Source organism: Chaetura pelagica, unplaced genomic scaffold (assembly GCF_000747805.2).
Source record: "Chaetura pelagica isolate M959 unplaced genomic scaffold, ChaPel_1.0 scaffold79, whole genome shotgun sequence".
Taxonomy (NCBI): Eukaryota; Metazoa; Chordata; class Aves; order Apodiformes; family Apodidae; genus Chaetura; species Chaetura pelagica.
In genome coordinates this window covers 957,951-959,651 of record NW_009969339.1, presented here as the reverse complement: position 1 = coordinate 959,651, position 1,701 = coordinate 957,951, and the positions used below count along the sequence as shown (strand labels likewise).

The following is a 1,701-nucleotide window of genomic DNA, read 5'->3' as shown; positions in this document are numbered from 1 at the left end:
AAATTTGACGCAGTATTCCAGATGTAGTTCGACAACTGCTGAAGATGGGGGAAGATCACTTCCCTGGGTCTGCTGGCTACACTCACTAACACAGCCCGGGATAAGATAAGTCCCCTTTGCCACAAGGACATGCTGCTCCTTGTGTTTGATTTGTTATCTAACAGGACTCCCAAACCTTATAATGCAGACCATCTTCCCAGACTCTTGGCTGAAGACCATCAGTGAAATTTTTAACATTTCTGCAAACTTTGTTCACTTTGTACTGTCCAAGCTATGAACAAATAAGCCCAAATTCTTCTCTCATTTATAGCAGTCTAAGCTTGAAGCTCATGAATTTGACACATTTACATTCTGTAACACTATTCTCCATGTAAGAGTGTGTGTGTGTATGTATATGCATACACACCCACATGGATGGCTCAACAGCTGAAACAGAAACACTGCAAGATTTTGAAGAGCAACTAGCTGTGCAGTTGGGACCAAGGTATACACTCGAAGCCTAAGGTGGTAAGAGGAACTTCCGCTTTGGTCTTCCCTGACTTGAGGCTTCTGCATTGCATATTAAATAGGTAGCAACATTTAAAGTCTCTTAGCTTTATAAATAATAGGAAATATCTTTGGAAGACTTTAAAACATGCCTTTAATTAAGGATATTACCATCATATCAACAAGTCAAGGATTCCTGATGATGACGATATATAGATAACTTCATCTGGAGGTTATGTCATGAAGAATCTAACTCATTTGTGTCTACATGGAATGAGTCACCACCCATACTCACATGAAAAAACTCTCTCAGAGACCTTATAAATTGAGAATGATAAATAGCATACAAAGATTAAGGAAGACAAACTATTTGGTCAAAGGAAACAACGTGTATCATATACAATGCAAAATACCATCTGACTTGCACTAGCTTTTCCACATGCAATAGCTAGCTGGCCAATTCCTTGCAGCCATTTGTCACCACAGAAGTAGATCATCAGGAAAGACATAAATATTTCAACAAGTTCCTAAGCAACTGAAAAACAGTGCTTTGTGAGGGATATATTAAGTCAGTGTTTAATTCTAGCCTTTACTAGGAAATAAGGTGAAGTTTTTGTGGGTTTTGTTTCTTGTTGTTTTGTTTTTTTTCCCCAAGCCAATTGTTAGGTTACACTCAACATCTCCATATGAACAACACAGTTACAGTTCTTGTGTGTATTACCTGCTGAGGTAAACATCTCCAATTGTCCTAGTCACCCGAACATTTTACAGTGTACTGGCTAAATTGAGGGGAAAGGGCTTTTCCTTCACATGAATGGTTTGCCAGCACCACGTGTCCCACCTGTGGGGAAGGAGAATCTGCTGTGCCTTTAGAAAGTGACAGAAACTTACCCCAAACATCTGCCGAAGGTCAGGATCTCGAAAGCGGAAGGGAATGTTAGACACATGAAGTCGTTTTGGAGTGGATTTGCTCTCGGTATTCTCGCTGCTCTGTGTCTGTGATTGCTGTCCATCTGTCTGTGCCCCTCCTTCTGTCTGCTGAAACCAGAAAGACAAAAGCATGTGCATGAATAGAAACTACAAAAATTCCTTTCACATGCCTTGTCTGTCTTTTTAGGTATTAGTACTACACTTGTGATTGCAGTATCTGAGTACTTGATACATGATTTTCATAAAGCCAGTAATGCTTAACAGTGGATTGGTTGTTCTTTCCCT

General features: G+C 39.9%; 1 protein-coding gene across 3 annotated transcripts in view; it reads right to left on the bottom strand.

Moving 5' to 3' along the window:
* RBFOX2 (RNA binding protein, fox-1 homolog (C. elegans) 2) overlaps window positions 1-1,701 on the bottom strand; it is a 113,382-nt gene that overhangs the window by 46,301 nt on the left and 65,380 nt on the right. For all 3 annotated transcript variants that reach the window (XM_010005768.1, XM_010005767.1, XM_010005769.1), the window contains one exon: window positions 1,378-1,524. In XM_010005768.1, the coding sequence (XP_010004070.1) occupies window positions 1,378-1,524 (147 nt within the window). The remainder of the gene's footprint in view (window positions 1-1,377; window positions 1,525-1,701) is intronic.